General features: G+C 42.6%; 1 protein-coding gene across 1 annotated transcript; it reads left to right on the top strand.

Annotated features, from left to right (window-relative positions):
• The first annotated feature begins 718 nt into the window (after positions 1–718).
• On the top strand, positions 719–17,552 carry mfsd11 (major facilitator superfamily domain containing 11). The gene is made up of 13 exons (XM_006635098.3): positions 719–814; positions 2,327–2,382; positions 4,305–4,412; positions 5,949–6,028; positions 7,500–7,596; positions 8,060–8,118; positions 9,070–9,229; positions 9,851–9,891; positions 10,162–10,227; positions 11,288–11,413; positions 12,076–12,250; positions 12,401–12,536; positions 13,504–17,552. Exons 1-13 carry the CDS (start codon positions 719–721, stop codon positions 13,663–13,665), a joined length of 1,362 nt encoding a protein of 453 aa, XP_006635161.1. The 3' UTR covers positions 13,666–17,552.
• Positions 17,553–19,015: the final 1,463 nt, after the last annotated feature.

Raw genomic sequence — 19,015 nt, 5'->3', positions numbered from 1 at the left:
CTGTGTCAAAGGCAGCACTAAAATCTAGGAGCACTGTTGGATTCCCTGCGTCAGTTGCTAAAAGAATATCATTTAAATCTCTTGTTAATGCAGTTTCAGTTCTGTGGCCTGGGCGGAAACCAGAATTTCTCTGGTTGTTTCTTTATAACTCGATTGCGGCCGCAGCTCAGCGGGAGGTAAATTAAAAAAACTACACATCCCAGAAGCCTCTTTGCTGCGGTCTCGCAGATCAGCTGAGCTCCTCACATGACAACTCATCAGTCTCGGTCTTGCACACACAGTAAATTGCAGTACTTTATTACCGGCGGATTATAGTTTCCATGCCCGACGGAAAACCGTAGCTACGGATAGATCATCTGACTCTTCGTCTGGGCTGAGACGATTTCAGAATGGTTACCAGCAGTACGAAAAGCTGAACTGCGGACATCCACGCCCGTCCCGTAACGCCGCATAGATATTATCCGGAGGTATGCTTTCGCAACCGTATTATTAATTCATATCTCAGGAGGTAGAGGTGATTTCAAGCAAACGCACGATGAGTATAATATGCCCCTATTGCGGTGAAACTAGTGATTTCCTGGTACAGCTGTGTGGTTGTTTCAGGGTGTACATACCTGTGAACGACACGAACTCTGAGGCACATAACTACTGATTGCTGTCTTTCACCCTGTAGGATTTGCCGAGGTCCCTTCGCTGGGTACAAGGACAAGATCGCGAGATGGGTCCGGATAAAAAGATGCTTCTTAATATCGTCATCTTGGGGTTCGGGTTTATGTTTATGTTTACCGCCTTTCAAACCTGCGGCAATGTGGAGGTAAGTTAGTTGATCCACGTCCTTGTCACTCACGGGTAAAGGATCTCAAGATCGCTATTGTAGAATCAGCAACACCTTTTCTTCAACGTTTTTTTAGTCTTTGGCAGCGAGACGCTATCCCAGCCACCACTATGTTTAGTAATTCATTCACTAAACCAAATATATAACTATTTCCAAACTAAACGCCGAACTTCAGATCAAAAACCCAGAAACAGACCTGACGTCGGAGATGTTTTACTGAGGGGCAATGTTGATTTTTACACGCCGCTATATTTTTGTGTCCACTCATGTCAGCCTGAGGGAGCTCCTCGGTTCAGAACAGCTGATGTTTCAAACTTTACAGTCTAGTTGCTTAAAATAAAGTCTTACTGTCACAAGGAGAAAAGAAACTCCTACACTCACAGAGCCTTTAGTCTAGTTAGGCTTTCCATCAGATTGCCATTGAGTACAGATAATAATCCAACTCCTAAAATCCAATATAACCAGTAAGGAAGGTGTCTTACCTGAACTAGGTGTTTAGTGTATCCTCCTTTGTTTTTAAGAGATTCTGGACAAGTAGGAAAGATGTGCTGTTAGATACTTGATGTGAATTCAAATACTTTTCAGTAGTGATGATTCCTCTGATCAGATAGTGTAAATATGCCCTTCTGAAATTAGGCAACATCTCTGATGAAGTAATACATCAGGCAGACTGCATTTCAAGAAGAGGTACTGAAGCAAATGCTGAAACATTAAGAGCCAATTTGTTTTGCAGCCCTTACATATGTTTTCTGCAAGCAATTGGTTAATACATAAATTTAGAACCAAGAGTGTACATTTATTTTACAGCATGGCTTGGCAGAGAAAATAGTCTTGCCTTCAGAAATTCATTTACACACTTTGTGTAAAATCCATGTAGATATACAGTAGTATGTTACCCGTGTGTCCTTGGGCCAAAGTCTTTGTGCACACCATCTGTAAGAAAAGACAGCCAATAGTATTAATGCTATGGCACATGCAAAACTAATCTTTGCTACAGCAGAAAATCAGGAATATAACGTGTAGATTATACATTTGCAAATAGAGACGTACTGCACTTGCCTTGTGACCGTGCTTCACATGCATTTGCTATTTTCAGGACTGGTTCCTAAACTGGATTTTTTTTTGTTGTTGTGTTAACAGTTTTTCCACTTACATCGTTTTAATGCAGAATTGGTCATTTCAGCAATGTGGGCTAATTTGGGACGAGACAGTAGTCTTTTAGGTTGCAGAGGAGCGTATTGTTTTTCAAATAGCTCCAGCGATGAGTCATATCGCTTCCTAGCAGGGACTGGCAGAGGCCTGTGGTCGGCCATTTAGCTTGATATTCAACAATAGCTGCTGATGAATTAGCACTGACGCAGACAGAGCTCACTGGAGGCAGACTAAGCTCTGGGGTGGGTGAGAGCTGACTCGGAGCTTCTCTGAATTATAGCAGCAGATATAACCTAAGAGGGTCTTCTATTTGTAAATATTTTTTTTCTATCTTTGCAGCAAACGGTAATAAAGAATTTTAACAGCTCCGAGTTCCATGGCAGCGGATATACAAGGTATTCCTTTTTGTTTCTTAGTTAATAGCTGTTTGATCTGCATTCATAACAGGACCTTGGACTGTTTTATCTTTCTTTACTGCTGTAGGCCGGCCTTCAATTCTGCTTGTTACGGGAGCTGTTCACATCATTTATGTCAGATTAGTACAAATGGTATAAATGTTAAACTTGTTGCCTCACAGCACTGGGGCCCTGGGTTCAAATCCCTATGGTGCTATCCGTGTGGAGTTTGTATGTTCTCCCCATGTTTATGTAGGTTTCCTCTGGGTGCTCTGGTTTCATCCTACAGTTCATGGACAGATTGGTGGGTTAATTGGCTTCTGGACAGTCCTGCCAGGGTCTCAGTCCCACCTTGCTCTCATTTCTTGCTGGGATAGACTCCAGCTCCCCTGCGATCCAATATTGGATAAAGCAGTAAGAAAATGGATGGATGGATGAAACAAATTTTTTAAAGCTTGACTGACTTATTAAATCCCCTAGCCAGAGTTTGTGGGTCTCAACCTTTGAACAGAGCTCACAGGTCAGGTGAGCTTCCTCAAAGGGTGTGTTTCATTTATGTCAGTCTTCCATTAAAGGCTGCCAATTGCTCTCAAGCAGGCTGAACCTGTTTTCGCAGGGGACACATTACACTTCCTGTGTGTCTCATGACCGCCATGTGATGAAAATACACTGTTGCTTTCAGCAGAAATGTAGGAGCCCTACTGAAATACTGTGATCCAAGCAAAATGTGAAATCCACGTTTCAAACTGTGACCTTGTTTTTAACACAAGAGTAGAAGACAAAAACAGTCCATTTCGAAATATTTTAGTTCACATGTTTTTGTCACCTGTTGAAATGCACTTAGGTAATACAAGAGACAATTCCAGTGGGTTGCCATTTTTGGATAATTCAGAAAGCAAAATATGTCAACATTTTAGTCCCCACCCCACCCCGAAAAATGAAAGATACTTTAAAAATCCACATTGGGCAGACATTAAGAAATACTAGCTTTTTTGCAACGGGTAGTTAATTAATGTGTTATATGCTGAGGCCTTGGGTTCAATGCTTGGGGTGCGATCTGTGGCGTTTCTGTGTTCTCCCTGGGTTCACGTGGGTGTCCACTGGCTGCTCCGCTTTCCTCCCACAGTTCAGAGACATACTGGCAGGTTAATTGACTTGTGAGTGTGGGTGTCTCTGTGTCTGTGTGTGCCCTGCGACCGACTAGCTTCCCTTTGCTTGCTGGGATAGGCTCCAGCTCCATCACAACCTTTTATTGGTGGTGAGAAGATAGATGGATGAGTGGAAATAATAGTGGGTTCCCACAAAGTTATGCTAACTACCCCTGTTGGCTGGGTGGAATGCCCCCAGCCCTGGCTTTGTCCCTGAACCGCACATGTGATAAGTCAGTGACTGTATCGGTCTAGTAATTGACTGCTGTAGTTTCAAATTCCCTATGACTTGTTGCGTATCCCTGCCTGCAAAGAATAGAAATGTGACCTCATTGTACATTCTGGCCTTAACAGCCATCTTCTAGGATGCTCTCTCAGAATAAATTTAACAGTTCACTGTAATTGTCAGATATACAATATTAATTAATTCCTTATTAATTCCTCTTGGGAATACATTCTCATACATGGAGACCCATAGCTGTCCTGGAGCAATGTGAGTGAATTACACCACCCACACATTTGAACCCACAACCCCGTGGGCTGGAGTCCATAGTACTGGTCAGCTCTCCACTGTTTATTAGCATCATATGGTCTTCTCATGAAGTATTTGTTTAAGGAATTATTTTCTTGGGTGTCGGAATTGTAGCATATGCCTTTTCATTAAAATCTCTTGCAGATCTGCTTTCAGTGTTAAAAAGTGCAGGGAAACCACTTATCAGGCAGGCCCACTGCACTCTACAATATGTACACTTCACTGTCTCTGCTTCCTCACAGCATGGCCATCATCTATGGCGTTTTCTCTGCATCCAACTTGATCGCTCCCTCCGTGGTGGCTGTGGTGGGGCCTCAGCTGTCTATGTTCGTCAGCGGCCTGGTGTACAGGTAAGCTGGGCTTTGTCTCAAAGATTATTGGGGGGGTTGAGCTTTAATTGGATAAGGTGACTTTTTCTTATGACAAGAATAGTCCTTCTACCTAGGTCAACAGGCCTTGATTGGTGTCCAATCTCGTACCCTGGCATATTGAAACACATCCCCACTTTGGTAGTTTTCCCTGAAGGTGTGAAACCAAAGTTCAGAGTAAATGCTAAAAGACGTAATTTTTCTGCCTCCTGACCAGACTGATTTCACATTTGCATTGTTGATTAATATGCAGTAACGAACCCTGTCAGCTTTAGAACTTGATTATTCTTAACAATTTTTAGTACTTATTAGTTATAATATACCTAACCATATTTGCGTTACTATTTACGTTGATGACACTGTGTTTGGCACATGTTCCTTAAAATGATTGTGTGTGCATGCTGTACCACCAGAGAGTGAGGGGTCGTGGGATGTTGCCACATTGCGGAGAGCTCAGGGCTCTTCGTTGTTGTATGTGCTGTACGGCCATATGGTTTAGTTGTGGAATAGCTCCAGCCCGAGCTTTCATTTAGCTCCTCTATTGGCTTTGACTGCAGGATTTCTTTTTCCCTGAAGTGAGATAATATGTCTTCTGTATGTGAAAGAAATCTGGTGGGGGGAGTTTTCCCGAAACCAAAGTTGAAACAGTAGTTGGTCAGTTAAGTTTGAAGCTGAGATGGAAATATGAAAGTTTGCAAATGAGAAGAGCTCATTCAGCCCATGTATTCCACTCAGTTAATGAAAGGACACGAGAGCTTGCTCTTGTACACAAGGTTCTGTAAGCAGCAGATACTGTTTGCCAGCTCACGCCGTGTGCTTCTTAACTTTGAGCATTGTTGCATAGACAGACATACAGAGAGAAAATTTAAGTATATGTTTGCTTTCCTGCTTCATCAGTACAACTTGTACCACAGCCTACTGTAGACATTTTATTTCCTTCCTGAAAAAAATAATAATTTGCGATGTAGCAAAGATCGGTACAATTAGAAGGCATCATTGACAAGTTTATTTTAATGAGCAATATGTGTTTAACTAAATTTTTCAGAGAATATGTTTGTATTCATCAGATACAGGGAATAGGCTTCTAAATTTCTTTCTGCAGGCAGCTTTTGAATCAAAGTTAAAATAATTTTGCAAGGGGGAGAGAGACCTGTGTTTCATCGTGTTTCTCGCCTTGTATAAATGTTTAAAGATGTAATACTATTGGTTCTTATTAATACTATACTTGTACTAGTACTATAATAATACTTATTACTACTATCCTGTACATAACCATGCTATTTCATTTCTAAATAGACCATTGTAGATGACTAACTGAACTGTTGTAAATCCCAATGATTTATGGCTCTTTGAAAACAAGCTAACCAGAAACCAGACTTCAATGTATTGTTATTTTTATTGAAATGTTAGCCAGGACTTCCTTGGTTTATTGATAAGGTGCCACCCCTTGACAGTATGATATATAGCCCTGTTGTGCTATTTCTTCTAACCTTATGTGCTTTCTTCCCCTGCCCTCAGTGGTTATATTGCAGTGTTCATCTATCCCCTGACCTGGTCTTTTTACATGGCCTCTGTGCTTGTCGGAATAGCGGCCGCAGGTAAGGGGGTATGTCTGTGCCTTTTCCAGTAATCCTCTCCTCGTGCAGCAGCCAGTGGGGAAGTTTGATGTCCAAGGTTTGACTTCATGCCTGGAAAGGCACGCAGGGCAACCCAGAGTGGCTCAACCATTTAAAAGCGCTTGTTTGGCATGCAGTTCAGGCTCCACAGTCTAAGTGTACATCTTGGGTTCGAGCTCATGTCATGAAATGCCTGTGGGTAGTAAAGCAGTGGCATACTGGAGATGCTGAACAAGCTTCAGAACCCAGATGTTACAAATAAGATGAGGCTCTTTGGCCCATCTGGCACTTTTGATAGTTGGTAGAAAAGAAGTTAGGGTTTCAACTTTAACAACATGGCTGGTTAGCTTGAACTTGAACTTGGTTGCCATATGTAACTGGTACATGTACTGGTACAATGGAATTCTTACTTACAGAAAGTCTCTCGGTTTGTTAAAAAAGTGTAAAAACACAAGGTGCAGACTGTGCATCAAGACATTATACAAACAAACAGTAGACAATGTACAAGTAAAGAAATAAACAGTTTGAATGTAAACAATGCAGACATGTAAACAATGGCTGCAGATGTGCAATAAATAAGAAATTCTAATGAGGTAGATGGTGTAGGTGTGGTCCGAGGGACATGGCTAAATGTGTTCTCCAATCGCACTGCTTGTGGGTAGGAGCTATTGAAGAATCTAGTGGTAAGTGTTCGTATGCTCTTGTATCTCTTGCCTGAGGGCTTGCTCTATACCTCCCCAACTCTGTGCGTAAAGTACTACCCGCCTGGTGTTCTCGGATTTAAATGCACGTATGCATTGTTCCCAGTTGAATTTAGCCTGCCACACTAAGCACAGCGGTGGAGCCCAGGCGCTCCAGGGACTGGGGTTCTAGTCTGACCTTGGTTCTTGAGCTCACAGAGGAGGATAATGTGGTTTCCCGAGGAGAGAGGAAAACATTCCACTTCCGTATCACCTCATGGTTCTATCACAGTGTTGTCTGAAGCCCCCCTGCTGCAGTTGAAGTGTTGCTTAGAAACCTATACAGGCATCTGTTCATACCCTTTTGTGTTATTGTAACCTTCAAGAGTTTCTGCAAGCTTTTAATGGGGCCTTTTCAATCTCAAAATGCTATCTCATGAAATACTGCAGTAATGGGGAGTTTTAAAATCCATTTCCTACAGCACAAACATTGCTTCACCAATTCTGTTTGCTAGAAAGCTCTTAAGTGATATTGTATAACTACCTGTAAACAACATTTGTAGTCACTCTCAGTGAAAGGGGAGTAAATCTAGCTGAGGAGCAAAGAAAAGGTTTTGAATATTGCCCTGAATGGATGGGCAAAAGAATGAATGAATACTTAATTTACTGGAGTGGTATGCAGACAGCATGATGAAGTATTGTGGGTAGACAGGCTTCTGTATATATATGATACTGGTTTGGTCTCCCTGATCTTGCATTCTCTCCCCCATCAGTGTTATGGACTGCCCAGGGTAACCTCCTGACAATCAACTCCACAGAGCACACCATTGGGAGAAACAGTGGAATCTTCTGGGCTTTGCTGCAGTGCAGGTGACCTCAGTGTTTTTTGGCAGTTCATTTGATCATAAGATTCAATCAATTCAATCAGTTGATCATAAGGTTGTATGAACATGACTACACATGATGAAAATGCTATCTTTCTCCATCATGTGTGAATGACAGGATGAATGTACTGTATGAATAACAGGAGAAATCCACATCTTCACAGACACATTTTGTTTGTTTGTAACTCTGTTTCAAAGAATATCAGTAAATTAATATTCCATACTGTCTCTTCTCAATGTGTTTATACCATTGTTTTATTAACAATTTCCATATGTTTTCTAGGGCCTCTTTTATATATGGGGGTTGTTTACTGGCATCTTCATCATTAAGCAAGATTGCTTTCTCAATATATTTGACTAAGCCTGAAGGGCCGATGAATAAACGTATGCCTTTTATTTAGGTGCTCAGCTTTATTTTAAGGTGAACAATACAAACTCTTCTCTTTCAGCTTGTTCTTTGGGAACCTGTATATATATTTTGCTTGGCATGGCAAAGTCCACATATCAGGTATGTAGGCAGAACACAAGCCACTCTTTTTTATTGATTATTATTATTAGTATTCTTTAGATTTACCCCCCCCCCCCATGTAAAACAAAATTACACTGACTTTCACACCCAGGAATCAATGAGGATTGAATACAGGTTGTAAAAAAGGAATTGTAAATGATGTTGCTTGCATTTTTGTTTCAACAAATAAAGAAACAAATTCTTTAGGACTGAATTAAGGGAAGAAAAATCATTACTGTATTCCCAAAATAAAGCTAACGATAAAGCCTCAGAAGATGCTGTGCTGGATTCCAAAATTCCGCCTGAAGGCCCTAGATTTTTTGCCTTCTCCCCTGTCCTCAGAGACTGCTGAATCTTGAGTGAATTAAGAAGACTTCAAAAGAGGCACAGTCATAAAATATTTATCACCTTAATACATTTACACCTGCCTCTCACACCAGAAGAAAACAGTGCATTGGCAGTTGTAAGAGCTCCTAAAAAATAATGTTGGTTTAACATTTCCAGGAGGGGACTGAAAGTCCCAGAGATTTAACAAGGAAGTGTTAAACTCTTTTGTGGAGACAGGTTGTTCTGACACATGTGGCCCTCAGATGCACTATAAATTAGACAGTGAGAAGTCAAGGATGAAGAAGTGATCAGTTCAGCTCTAGTGATCGATTTTTAGAATATATGGCTTCTGTAAAATAATCGGCCCAGGTGTGAGTGTGTGTGTGTGTCTCTGTGTTTCCCGTGATGGACTGGCGTCCTGTCCAGGGTGTATCCCACCTTGCACCCAATGCTTTTCGGGGATAAGCTCCAGGGCACCATGACATTAAATTGAATAAGTGGTTATTGAAAGTGATGATGATGTTACAAAAGGGGTGTGGTTTGTACTATATAAATGAAATTTTTAAGCAGTCCCTGTAGGTAGTGCAGCCTCACTATTTACATTTCTTTCTTCTGCTCCCTCAGACAAGGATCGCCGGACGGTCTTCATCTCCCTGACTGTCATCAGCCTAGTGGGCAGCTTCCTGTTCTTTCTCATCAGAAAGCCCGACCCCAACGCGGGCGTCTCCGAGGCGTCCGAATCGCTCCTGCCACCCGACGGGGTCTCTGACAAGAGCTCTGAGCCGTGAGTTGAATCCTGCCCCTGTCAAGAACATCTCTTGACATTTCAAACTAATGGACCATCTTCTGCGCATTCAAAACCACACGTCTCAGCCTTCAGAGAAGCTGGCCGGGACTTGAGCCTTACGTGGGTCCACTTCAGGAGGAGCAGAACTTGGTGTTGGTGCTTGGTGTACACAGACCCTTTGTGGGCAACATTAATAGTGTACAATACATTATAAATTGGCACAGTTAGCAGTGCTGGGAATTAAATTCCAGACCTGTGATTCTAGTCTGTATGGAGTTTGTCTACTATCCGTGTTTGTGTAGATTTCCTCCAGGTGCTTCATTTTCCTTCTGCAGCCCAAAGACATAATTGTAGGTTGATTGGCTTCTGGGAAAATGGGTCCTGGTGTGAGTGTGTTTGTGTCTGTCTGTACTGCGATGGTGAAATGCCAGTCCAGGGTGTATCCCGCCTTGTGCCGTTGCTTGCTGGGATAGGCTCCGGCTCCCCCACGGCCCTGAATTGGAAGGTGGATAGAAAAGGGATGGATGGATGGATCTAAGTTGGATCATGAAATAAGGGCTTCAGAACTGTCGGACGGAGTTAATATTTGTAAAATAACATTGCATTTTCTTTTTGTAGGTCACCTCAAGGGCTATGCTCTCAGGCTCTGGAAGCTTTCAGTAAGTGATCAGTAACTGCAGCTCCATTACACAGTACTGAGGTTTCAGTCTGAATGGGACTCATGAAGGGGAGGTGTTTTAGCCTGTTTGGATTTGCATGAGCAGATGGAACTTCTTTCACTCTTCTTTTACTTCTTTTAGTGGGGAGGAAGGGTGGGATCGGTTGAACACGTGGTGACTTGTGCCAGTTTCTGGAGGTGGGGTACCAGGGGAAGACTTTGTGGTTGAACCTCAAAGCCCACTAACAGGTATCTTTTGCTCCTTCTGCAGAGAAAGCTATGAAGCTGTTTTGTACCAAGGAGATGCTGTTGCTAAGTGCCTCCATCGCATACACAGGTATGAGCAGGGCTTCACAACTCACTGCCTTCCATTAAGAGCTCAGGACACTAGTCTGTGTGAAAGACCTATTTTTCACATTAAACCAGGGCTTGGTCAAGCTCTAGATCCTCAAGGCCTCCATGCCTTCCAGTTTACATTTCGGCTTGAGTACACGGTTAAACAATTTTCTCCAAGAACAAGATCAAAGATTTGGAAAGGGCATTTTGCATCTGAAACACAAGCACAAGCTTTGCCCAGCTGGTCATTTTAAGTGCTGTCAGCTTTTAAATGCAGCATACCTTTGTCCATTCATTTAGCTTGTGCCATGTGGTAAAAAAGAAAAAAAAACATATAATTACTAGGGAACATATTTATAATGCTGTCCAAACCTCTTAAATAATCTGCATTGTTTTGTTCTTTCCACCTGCTTTTTCCTCCTTTGCTCAAAGACACAATTCTGTTGTGTTCATCTGAAATTTTACCCATTTTGTTTATTCTTAATCTTGTATTCTTAATCTGTAATTTGAGGTACAGAAAGTACAGTAGGCTTTTTAGCTTTATGCATATGTGGAGAGGAACAAATCATTTAAATGATAAGGAATAGCTGACTGAGTTAATTATATTTGATCAATTTGATGGACTGGCTTTTTCTACAGTTCAGATTGACTGCTTAGTCAAATGTGAAGAATTTGTAAATGACGTTTTTCACTGTACAAAAAGAAAACACCTGATTGCTTCTTTTGCAAAGTAGTATATAGTTTGTAAGCCCATACATTTCAACATTTTCTGTATCTTAACATAGTGGCGCAGTGATTAGCATAAGGCGATGAATGGAAACAATTAAAGTAATTTTGATCTTGGATGTCGTACATTTGTAGATGTAAGAATTTCCTAACAAAAAGACAAGTTTTGCAGAGCTTTAGGCTTTCTTTGATACTTCGGTCCATCACTCTTTTGTCTGGTTATCTGTGCCTATGCCACTTTTCCTTACCTCCTGGTCATTCGTGGGGACAGACAGCACACATCTTGTTCCACTAGTCTGTAACCTCAGCTGCACCCCACCCCTGTACCCCTGCAGGCCTGGAGCTGACGTTCTACAGCGGTGTCTATGGGACCTGCATCGGCGCCATGACTCGCTTTGGGGAGGACGCCAAGGGTCTCATCGGCCTCTCTGGCATTTTCATCGGCGTGGGGGAGATACTGGGTGAGTCTGCAGAGGCCACCAGAGAAACACGAAGGAAGTGTCTGAGCACCTCTCAAGCACTTCGTGGGATAAAAAATGTTAAATGTTGGATGTATGATAGCATTTGTGACAGTGGTTAGCATTGCTGCCTCGCAGTGCTGGGGCCCTGTGGTTCAATTCCTGGGCGCTCTCTGCATAAACTTTGTATGGTTTCCCCGTGTCTGCGTGGGCTTCCTGTGGGTGGTCCGGTTTCCTCCCGCAGTCCGTAGCCATACTGGTAAATGAATTGGCTTCTGGGAAAACTGGCCCTGGTGTGAGTGTGTGCTTCTTTGCATCTGTGTGTGCCCTGTGATAAATTGGCATTGCATCCAACATGTACCCGTTGCTTACTGGGGTAGGCTTCAGCTCCCCCACGGCCTTGAATTGACAAGAAAATAGATGGACGGATTTATGACGGCTCATTGTGTCTAGCAGATAAAAGACCTGTGCCACTGTTTATTTAAGAGGAAATTATTCTCACTCTGTCTTTACTGGAGTAGAAGCACAGCATAGCAAATCCAAATCTTCTGTCCCGCCCTCACTCATACCATCGTCTGGAATGAGTGTGCATTTTAATGACAGTGAAAAAGGGCTTCTTGGTCCATTTCCTCCTACCTCACTGTCCTTTTGCGGCATCTGATTAGGAGGTAGTGTCTTTGGGATGCTGAACAAGAGCAACCGATTTGGGAGGAATCCAGTGGTCCTGCTGGGCTTGTTCACCCACTACCTGGCTTTCTACCTGATCTTCTTGAACATCGCCAGCGATGCGCCCATTGCCCCCGAGGAGGGAACAAATCTGCAGGCCTTCTTAACCCCGAGGTAATTGTAGAACAATTCTCAAACAATAAATGTGGCAATATTTCAATGCACTTATCCTGAGATCTCAAGCGCCCAGATCCCTGGGATACCGCAACATATCCTGAGATGAATCCCAGGGTTGTCCCTGACTGTGCTGTGCTGTGATTTCAGTAAGGAAGTGGCATTGCTGTGCAGTTTTCTGCTGGGTTTGGGGGACAGCTGCTTCAACACCCAGCTGCTGAGCATCGTGGGATTCACGTTCCCTGAGGACAGCGCCCCAGCCTTTGCCGTCTTCAAATTTGTACAGGTGATCCTCTCTCATCAGACATGTCTCCATGCCGGAGTATTTGTCACATCCTTTATGTCTGATAGTCAATCCCAAAGCATAGAAAGAAGCCATGCATAGCAGGAGATTGCAGGAACCATTGCAGTTATTTGTAATCCCTGTTTATTGCACTGAAACATCTGTGCTACTATAGCCCTGTTTTTATGAATTGTGTTATCAACAAGGTCTCGAGGCTGAAGGACATTTACAATGTCTGCATTTCCAATGTGCGTTTGGATCTGAATTTTGATGCGTTTCCTTTAAATGATATTCAGATTTCAGAAAACGACAAAGCCCCTTTGGAGACAATAGCCCAGAAGTTTGATTTAAAGTTTGATTGCACTGTTTTTATTGTAATTGGATTATTTGGACTCTTTGGCATGTGGATCAAAAGAATAGTAAAGTATCTGCCTACGTCACAGGTTTTGTGAAAATGTAAGGTCTATATAAGGTCCGTTGTGTTCTCGTATTAACAAGAGCGTATCACAGGGAACATGCGTGTCTATAGCAGGCGTGGCCAGTCATGGTCCTTGAGATTTATTCCAGCACATCTTATACTGTAGGTCACCTCTCAATTATCAGTTTGCAAAATGTGTGTTTTGATGAGTTGGCTTAGTCAGCTGTGGTCCTTGAGAGCTGGAGGTTTCTCATTCCAAAATAATCTCTAAACGATTTAATTGGACAGATCACTAGCTCAAGTGGTTGAGACGAAAGTGTTGGGTAATTGAGTTTGGAGCGATCTGCTGGGACCGGTGTTGTTCGCCTGCGTCCCGTATCCTCCCCTGATAGGCATCTGACCTGTTTGGCGGAGGGGATTTTGTTCATGTCGGAGGGGGCTGGGCGGTCTGGGGGCCGGGAGGAGGCCGGATCTCGGCTGGGGGAGGGAGCTGTGCGCGGCCCGTCTGCTGTAACTGTGCCGTGACTCCAGACTCTCCCGCCTGTGTTGCAGTCCATCAGCGCGGCGGTGGCCTTCTTCTACAGCAACTACCTCCTCCTGCAGTGGCAGCTGCTCATCATGGTGCTGGCCGGCTTCTTCGGGACCCTGACCTTCTTCATGGCGGAGTGGGTGTCCGTGTCCAAGCGGCGTGACTCTGACTATGACAGTATCTGACCGGAGGGGGGAGGGGCGGAGCGGGGCGTACTGGTAAGTGGGGTGGCAGACCGGTCCTGATCAGTCCTGGGGGGCCATCCATCAACAGATATCTTCTGCCCACTACTCCCACCCCGCCTGGCCTCCTGCCCCCTGGAGCTCCCCGTTCTTCAGTGCTGCTGCCAGAGGAGGCTTCACACTGGAACCCAAGGGTCCTCGCAAGTCCTTCACCTTCTTTCCTGATCTGAAAGAGGATGTTTCTTCTGCACTGAAGAGTGGAATTTTCCAAGCTGGTTTAATCGACTTGCATGGGACAGCAGTGACAGTCTGGCTTCAGTTCTGCTAAATATGTGAAATGAGCTCAGGCGCTATGTTAGGAATAAGTCTGTGTAAAGTTTAAAGAAAACTTCTTTTTACCACAGATCAGTCTGGCTTGAGAAAAAAAGGACAGCAACAGCAGTGAAGCAAATATTAGCAGTTTTATTCAAAGGGGGAAATGATAGAATCGTTCTCTCTCTCTACCATATATGCTATATACAAAGAAATGAAAAACAGCCATCACAAGTGGAAAATTGGGAAATTGCACATAAAATACTGAATATTCATCCATTTTGGTGATTCAATGTACTTCAAATTTTAAATATTTACACAGATATTTTTTTATTCATTTTTATTCATCGGTTTGGATGTTCCTTTTTTTTTAAACTTCCACCAGTTATCTGAGCCATGTTGCAAAACACACGATGTACACGTAATAAGGATTTTAACTGTCTGAAATGCAGCTGTGGGTGAAGAACTGTAAAAGCAAGAAGAGAAATGGACTTTGATTGTTGCAGGTAGTGAAAGCATTTCACTGTAAAAAACAAAAAACAACAATCATTTGGAGTTGCACTGTTCATAGCTATCGTGGACATGTTTTAGTGATGGCTTACAACCTAGAAATCTTGGCAGCCTCTAAATGATGTGGAAGCTCCTGACAGAGAAGCCAGGATTCTGACATTCTCCCAATGCATAGTAGGTTCTCCATTGTAGGTTTTATGCAGCTCTTAAATACATCAACTCATGTCAAACTTCTACCCTATAGAAAATTTGCAATGACAGATGTGATCAGATATTATCCCAGGTTTAAAGTAATGTGCCACCCTGAAAGCCATGTTTTTGAAGATTATACCTTAGCGTCTTACAAGACATGACCGGATCACTCAACCGCTGGTACCCAAATGAGCTAAATGGGCAGAGTGGTGCCCTCTCATTTGTAACCTTTATTAAGTTCTGCTGATTGTCAAATATACTGCTCTGCTGCTCTGTCATTAGTTTGACCAAGAGTCTGTTTGCTCATATTGCCTATAATGGACTGAAGTGTTGCACTTTGGGGAGTCTTTGCTGTTGCCCTTCTATGTTGTTACCCCTTTGTTTAAAAAAAACGCAGATGCATGCATGTTGTTGATTTATTGATTAGGAGGAAGGTTGGTGTTGTCCTACCAGCATCCTTGCCAGAGGCTTCGGTTTCAAAACGTGATGCTGGACTTCTCTGTTTGGAGTTAAAAATTTTATGGCTGCCTGACATAAAAGTGCCATTACTTAAGTATCAGTCCTCCTAGGTTTTCATATCACTTTGTATCCTGGACATATTTTCCAACTCAGTTTTGACTTTTGGGATTTTTTTCTCAGGGTAAAAAATGTTTTTGTTTTTGAGGTAGATGGACAAATAGCAGCAAGAACATATGACACATTTTCCCCAGAGATCAGGGAACCCCATTCCTGGTCCTGGAAGTCAGTGTCTCTCCAGATGGACTCTCAGTGACCTGAATCACCTTATTATTGACTTAAGTGACCAGTTTAACACCCTCTTCCAGCGCTGTAGGTTCTGCTGCTTTAAAGAGACCTGGAAAAACTACAGACACACCGGCCCTCCAGGACCAGGACTGGACACCCCTAGACTGAAATAAACTTCAGACTAGGCCTGTACTGTACTAAAAAGGAAATCTTATTTAATTACCACTGTCGAGGTTGTCATATATGAAAAGCTGGTCCTAATTAATTGAACAAGAATGCATCTGATTTAACCTAAATATCAGTGCTTACTCCTGCCCTGTAGGTCGTGTTCTCCTGTTGATAATTGTGAATGCAGTGCATGGTGGTGCATAAGTGCACAGGAGCAAACTCCATCATCCTACACGCATGGAATAGGGGCAGGACCACTTCCTTTCAGAGCAGGGAAAAAATGCACACAGAAGCAGTATCCGCCAGAGATGTACATTGTGAAAGGGATACTTACAATGGACTCCATGACAGGACTCCACGAACACTGAGGTGTGCTCCACCCCTGGGGTTCATTCTCCAAACACTGTCCCCCATGTTCTCCATTTGCAAGAGAAAATCCTTTTTGATCTCCCCCATGCTTCTTTAACACTGCCTTCCCAGCTGTGACATGCTGATGTTTGGAGCTGCAGTTCCTCTTGCAATGGGTTCAGATATTTTTCTCGTTTTTATGTTTAAAGGTGCAGAGTGTCTACGTTTCTAAACACAGCTATGAAAGCATGGTCCAGACAGCAACTGTGCCAGTTAAATGGAAATAGTGGTAAACAGGGAAATATAGGTCCCTGTATTCAAAACACTGAGGTGCTTCAATCACTATAGGATTTAATGGGAATGGGAATTTAATCGCATTAGTGTTTCAAAATGGAGTCTATAGTGCCCTTGTGCTATATTCTATTTCACAAATCCTTTGATCACATAACTTTCTTCCAGGATTCCTTTAAGATAAATACGGTACTGTATTCACTACAGTGTTTGTAAGATAAATGCATTCGATGAAGAATAAAGCTTTGCAACAGGAAGCTTGAGAAACAGAAATCGTGGGTATAGTTTTTATGTTGAATCGCTCGGTATTTTTGTTATACCTACCAGATTTGGAATCGCGCGTTTTGAAGTCTTCAGGTCTTCACGATGTGAACCAGGACCAGCAGTGGCATATGCCTGCAATAACCTAGTAGACCACAAGGGGCGCTGTGTCGCCGAGAATTGGAGAGAGCCCTGGTGGACTAATCACATCCTACCTTCGGTATTGCTCAGCTAGAGATAAAGACTCAAGTCGAACCCGGGATCACAGAGCTCAGAAGTGGTAATTGTCGGGGTTTTCATGGCAAGCAGGTCTTTTCTGAATATGATTACTTTGATCAAGTTTAATGAGGGGTAAAAATGGAACTATTGCTGCAAAAACTTTGAGAACGATGAAATTAAGACAGTCATAGAAGGATTCTCTCCTCCCGATTAATTAGGATGTCCATTGTGATGAGGGGCAAATTAGAAAGCAAGAACGTTTGTAGCAAAGCCTCAAAGAGCACCCTGGTAACAGCACAGCAGACGTATGTATTATAGGAACACCATCACACTACTTATTAACATCCCTACTTGACACAAGGTAAAGACAGCACAGTTCTTTATAACCTTTGGTTTCTGAATAATCAATGGGTATGAAAATCCATTTCTCCAGACCGTCATGTTCTGCGGATACAAGGTGACATTTAATGTTCAAGCGCACTTTAATACATTAAAGCGATGTTGATCATGAATCGCTGAATGTCCATTTCACCTAGTGACCATTTCCTTGGCATGTGGAATGCACGGCTAGTTCAGGAAAGACCATTGAGCTCTGATGTTACTTCAACAGTTTCCCCGCAGGTGCCGCTCGAACTAGGTATTTACACTGGCATTTAAGTGCTTGTGGGATATTGAGAGCGGCTCCTATTGTTTTACAGTATATCATTATTTAAACGTGTCTAATATGATACTTGAATGTAAAGTATATGAGAATTATCTCAGTTTTGCTGCTTTCTGTTTTTAACCTGTTTTATCCTTCTTTGGCTTCATACTTTCAATACAAATAAATCCCGCCCTTAGTTCTATCTGAAAGAGTCGCTGATTCTTGACCAATTCATTTCCTCCCTAAGGTTGGCTACTTTTGTAACTTGTGTATTATTTTCAAGTCCTGCCTCTGTCCTTCTTGTATACCTGCTACCCCTGATAACAGCGCTGTTTAGAGAATTGCGCCCACCCAGCCCCTTCATCTCCACCCCGAGGTCATAGAGGAGCGATTTTGAAGACGACGACGCGGGATTTCAGTCTCTTCCCCCTCAGACCTCCAGACAGGTGTTTTCTTTTTGCCTGTAATCAGTTGCACTGCAGTGTTCGGTATATGGACACATTCGGATCAACTCAAGAATGCCCTACCAGAATAAATGTATATAGGAAGAAATCTGTAAATATACAGATGGTCCATTTTAAAAGACGCTAAAATCTGTCTTTTGTGCCGATGCTTATTTGGAAAATTTTGAAGCGGTAAACGTTACACGGGTTCACTTGAACCTGTGCTAAAAAAATCTTGGTGAAGATAACATCAAACGGAACAGGCTGCAAAAAGTCTGTAATTGCAAACAGCAGATCCCTTATTATTTTATGATACTGAAAAGGGCCTCTGTAACGGAGCCCGGGAGGGGCCCTTAGTAGGAAAAAAGGTAATATCGAGGAAACGATTTACAATTCGAAATAAATAAGTCGTTCCCTCGTTTTCTGTCATTCGTGCGCACGAAATAATGTTGTTTAACTCCCCCGTTTTCTTTTTGTCACGATAGTTGCACGCACATAGAAAGCTTCTAAAACGCCAGCATTATCCACGGTTCCTAACAATAACTTTATCAAACGCTAGTTAAAACGTTATCGCGTCTTTATATTAGTACAATAAAGCCTAACTCTCTGACAATGCTGTAGATTAGGAGAAAGTATAAAGATGAAGTGATTAAGTTTTATTTTGGTTTGGGGATGAGTTATTAGGGCATTGTAGCTACTGTACTCTTGAACTACTAGTTTAGACTGCACCTCTCTTTCACTGCTAATGCCTCACCTGTCCTTGCGAAGGAAAGAGTTAGAAAACGTTATTTCGTGCGCATGGATTAAAGAAAACGTAAATCGTTCCCTCGATATAACTTTTTTCTCTCCTACCGATGACCCCTTCCGGGCTCCATACACTGAACTGCCCGATGTCTGTGTGCTCTGTACAATACAATTGAGAGTTTGCTATAATTATAAATACGGAAACCGCTCACTTATGAAGAAGTTTATGTTAATTTTTTACTATAGTGTTGAAACGTTCATCACGACAAAGATATATCATAATGAGATTCAAAGTGCTATATGCAGAATTATGAATAAGAGAATTCTTCCTGCCCCGTGCTCTGGGAACTAACCCCGAACCCACATGGACGTGGGGTAACAGCGGCTGTTGCTTAGTTACTTCAAACGCTATGACTCAACAATCATGGATGGGCTTTAGAGTTGATTGACAGGTTGTATATCCAACAGAATAGATGTA

Source organism: Lepisosteus oculatus, chromosome 9, assembly GCF_040954835.1.
Source record: "Lepisosteus oculatus isolate fLepOcu1 chromosome 9, fLepOcu1.hap2, whole genome shotgun sequence".
In the NCBI taxonomy this organism is placed as follows: domain Eukaryota; kingdom Metazoa; phylum Chordata; class Actinopteri; order Semionotiformes; family Lepisosteidae; genus Lepisosteus; species Lepisosteus oculatus.
The sequence above is the reverse complement of the archived record's forward strand: the minus strand, read 5'-3'. Positions and strand labels throughout refer to the sequence as shown.